This window comes from Cibotium barometz, chromosome 8 (genome assembly GCF_041138505.1).
Source record: "Cibotium barometz isolate CiBa-2024 chromosome 8, ASM4113850v1, whole genome shotgun sequence".
Classification (NCBI taxonomy): Eukaryota; Viridiplantae; Streptophyta; class Polypodiopsida; order Cyatheales; family Cibotiaceae; genus Cibotium; species Cibotium barometz.
In genome coordinates this window covers 47,810,942-47,815,023 of record NC_141053.1, presented here as the reverse complement: position 1 = coordinate 47,815,023, position 4,082 = coordinate 47,810,942, and the positions used below count along the sequence as shown (strand labels likewise).

General features: G+C 41.2%; 1 protein-coding gene across 1 annotated transcript; it reads right to left on the bottom strand.

Annotated features, from left to right (window-relative positions):
- Nucleotides 1-433: 433 nt before the first annotated feature.
- On the bottom strand, nt 434-2,086 carry LOC147636356 (uncharacterized). Its single transcript, XM_086802112.1, has 4 exons — nt 1,508-2,086; nt 1,234-1,369; nt 764-883; nt 434-474 (listed from the first exon to the last, which is right to left on the bottom strand). Exons 1-4 carry the CDS (start codon nt 1,595-1,597, stop codon nt 434-436), a joined length of 387 nt encoding a protein of 128 aa, XP_086658238.1. The 5' UTR covers nt 1,598-2,086.
- Between the last annotated feature and the right edge of the window lie 1,996 nt (nt 2,087-4,082).

The following is a 4,082-nucleotide window of genomic DNA, read 5'->3' as shown; positions in this document are numbered from 1 at the left end:
TGATCACTATGCATAGCTTACCCTATCAGCGAATAATATACCCTATTTTTTATATATTGTTTTACAGCATAGCCTCCCGATCAATCAATAATCATTTCAATAAATGAGTAATCAACCACTTTAATCATCATCGCTTGAGCATCATATAGGCCGAAAATGTCGACAATTAATGGCATCATAGAGGCTTAAGAGATCATACAATTATTATTGCCAATAAACAAATAAAACAAAAGTTGACTCCCAGTTTCCCCATCCACCCCACCCCACTCCATAGAATCAATCAAACCGTCCTAGTCAGAAGAGAGGAAAGGCACCCAAAACTGGCAAAATCACTGGCGACCCCTGTACTTGCTATGGGCCAAAACCAATTGGATAAAACATTATTAATAACAAGGGGGAGAAGATAAGATCAAGAGAAGTGGGCCAAAGGCACCTACCGGAGCTCCATAATACTCTGGGGGATAGGCTGGATACCTGCTCCCACCATCACAACATCAACATTGAGGGATTAATTAATGCCGTCTTCTCATTTTCTAAACAAAGTCCCCCCAGTTAAAAATTGCATTGACTTCATCATTTACCCAAAGGGAGGAGACCCTAAGCCCTAGAGTATGGTAAGAAATTATCACAACTACGCTTATCCATGTAGAGACATTATTATTGTTGGATCTTTAACTTAATCCTTATGGATTTACAAGTTTTGGCTCTATAATTTCAAAACGGAATATATTGACAATCTCCACCAAATAGAAAATAAACTTACCCAAAGGGGGAGGGTAGGGGAAGCCTTGTTGATAGCCGAAAGGCAAAGGTTGCCCAAAATGGGGAGCTCCACCATACACTTGACCACCCAAATCGCCCATGAAAGGTAAGAAGCGAGCCCCTTGTAAGAAAAAGAGGCAATATAAATAATTAGAGTGATGCTTACTTAAGCTTAAGTAGCGCTTGGTAATAAAAACCGTTGACAAAGTAAGCCCTAAAGAGGAAAGGTTAGCGTTAATGATAGAGTTGAATATATGGAAAGTTAAACCTCACTTAATGTAAAGGTCTCCACGCCAAGTAGTGTGACTCGCGAGGTAACTGACAGTGATATCCCTAAGCTTATGAACCAGACTCCAGAAGTAAATATGACTATACAGTAGAACAGTGTACCAATCCAGACCCTACACGTTGCTGATTTAGAGCAACCAGAGTACACTAAACACTTTGGAAACCTAATTATTAATGGCTTGCCTTGGAACAAGGGAGAGGTTGGACGTGGGCGATGAGCCCCAAGTGCAGCCAGATTACAGTTGGTCCTCCTGCCATCGATGACAGGGGCTGGATCCATACACGCCCGCCTCGCGGCCTCTGCATCACGGAAGGTCACCTGCACACAAAAGCACCAAAAGCAAAATGATTTAAAATCAATCAAATAATCAAAGGTTTAACACAGAAGAATTAAGATCAATTAATCATAATTAAATGGGAGGGGAGGGGGAGAGGGTTGGGGAATCGCAGGAAGTACAAATCCATAGCCCTTGGAGCGGCCCGTGTTCTTGTCTGTTATCACCACGGCCTCCACTATCTCGCCAAACTGCTCGAAGTAGCGTCGCATAGTTTCACACTGCGTCTCCCAAGCCAGCCCGCCCACAAAGATCTTGGTGAGGGTGGTGTCTCCGAACTGCCCACCCGTGCTGCTGCCGCTGCCGCTGCCTTCCCGGACGCTGTGCCATAGCCTATTTAATGTGTCTCTGTTTCTCTCCCTGTGTAGATATGGCTAGGACCAAATCCTGTCGGCAAAGATCAAGGGCCAGCGGCGAGCGGGCGGCCCCCGGATCACCTGCGGCCTCTCAACCGGCCATCGGAGGTCGCCGTAGTGGGAAAAGGCTCAGAAGGAAGGCATGCTGGGCATCGTGTGATGTTGAAAAAAACTTCCCAAAGAGGGAGGGCGTCTGGAAGCGCTACGGCGAGCAAGCGTCCACAAAGGAAGAGGGTTGAAAGCAAGGGGAGGGTTCGGCAGAGGAGGCGCGCGCACACACGAGAGAACGCTCGGGGGGGGGGGGGGGGGGGGGGCGGGGAGGGGGGGGAAGAGCAGGAAGACGGTGTTGTCAGAATTTCCAGAATTTCTATTATAAATATAAATATATATATATATAGATGTATTATAATACGGGGCTAGGCTCGCAGGATAAGGGCTGTTGTATTAGAGTGCGGCGCGTCTCGGATTTGCAGGCGCAGCGCCCCGACCGCCCCTTCAGCCACCCATGAACCTACGTGGCAAAAGGAACAAATGTGGCTCTCATTGCCCTTCTTTCTTTCTCTCTGGCTCTTTTATTTTTTATTTAAAATAAAACAAAAAAAACATTTTTTTAACTAATTCTACTCTGTATCTCTCTCTATTTCTTCTCCTCCCTTTGCCCCCCCTCATTTTTATTTTTCCCATTTAAAACAAAACAAAATATCTTTAAAAAATAAATCCCTCTCTCTCTCGCCCCCCTTGTAATCTCTCTCTCTCTCTAACTCTCGCCTTGTAACCTCTCTCTCTATGTCTCTCCCTACCTCTCGCGCTCTCTGTATATATCTCTCTCTCTCTAACTCTTTCTCTCTCTCTAGCTCTCTCTCTCTCTCTCTCTCTCTCTCTACCTCACTCTCACTCACTCTCTTTATAACTCTCTCTCTCGCTCTCCCTCTCTCTTTGGACTCTCTCTCTAGCTCTCTCAATCTCTCTTGCTCCCTCTAACTCTCTATTTCTCTCAAACTAGCCAACTCTCTTAAATCAAAGGTCTTGAGTTCAAATCTTGTCAGATAGATCAATTTGGTCTCTTGGGATAGTTTCCTACGACGTTAAAAGTTCTCTTCTCAATGTGTGTGTGGGTGTGTGGGTGTGTGTGTGAATAAGAAGAGGAAAATGGGCTAACCTTTCTGTCACCCAAGTGTGGTAGATTGGTTAGCTCATTTCCCTCTTGAATCAAAGGTCTTGAGATCAAATCTGGTCGGATAGATGAATTTGGTCTCTTGGGATAGTTTCCTACGACGTTAAAAAGTTCTCTTCTCTACTTCTTCTTCTTCTTCTTCTTCTTCTTCTTCTTCTCTCTCTCTCTCTCTCTCTCTCCTCTCTCTCTCTCTCTACCTTTCTTCCCACTCTCTATGTAACATATAACCGTTTCAAAATACAACAGGGCGTGAGGTGTAGTTTTGGTCCCTCAAAAAACACCTAAAATCACCTAAAAATGTGAAAAAAACTAATAATTTATGTGGAAAAAATTAGTAACCTTATTTTAGACAGTTTTAGTGACATTTTTGTTTCAAATGGCTTAGACACTTTTTTAAGTTCCAAACTCCACTCAAAATTGGTCACTTTCATGACAAATATTAATTTTCATCTTAAAAAAGCTTACAAATTTGGTCTAGAACAATCATTTGTTATTACCAATCAATGGAGAGTTCAATTTAAATCAAAAATTTAGGAATTAAAATGATTGTTATTTTTTAAAAATTAAAAAACAAAGATGTTCACATCTTCTTAAGATATAAATACTACAAAAACATTGTTATAACAAAAATATATCTTTAGATAATGTGGGACAGGGGGTGAACGTCATCAATTATACTTTTCACCACGTGTTTTTTTATTTATGACCGCTTTTGACAAGATCTATGATAAATTTATATTAGAGAAGAGATTTTCATCACAAAAACAATCGTGCTTTCCAAAAAGCAAAAAGTGCTATTCAAAAAGCAAATGTGCTTTCTTTGCTTTTCTCTAAGAGGACGAGATCCTAATGAAGAATCTATTTTCAGATAAGAAATTTGACTTTGTTAAGTGATTGCTTTCCACAATTAAAGATTTGCATTCTTTTTGGTTATTTATAGCATACCATGCCAAATTAAGCATGGTTGCTTTTCTGCATGCTAAAAATAACTAAAAAGCATGCAAATCACTAATTATGGAAAGCAAGCACTGAACACAGTGAGATTTCTTATTTGATCTCATCCTCTTCGAGAAAATCATGAAAAGCACATTTACTTTTTGGAAAGATCAGTTGCTTTTGTGATGAATATATCTTTGGTAATATAAATTTATGAACTCATTAAAAATC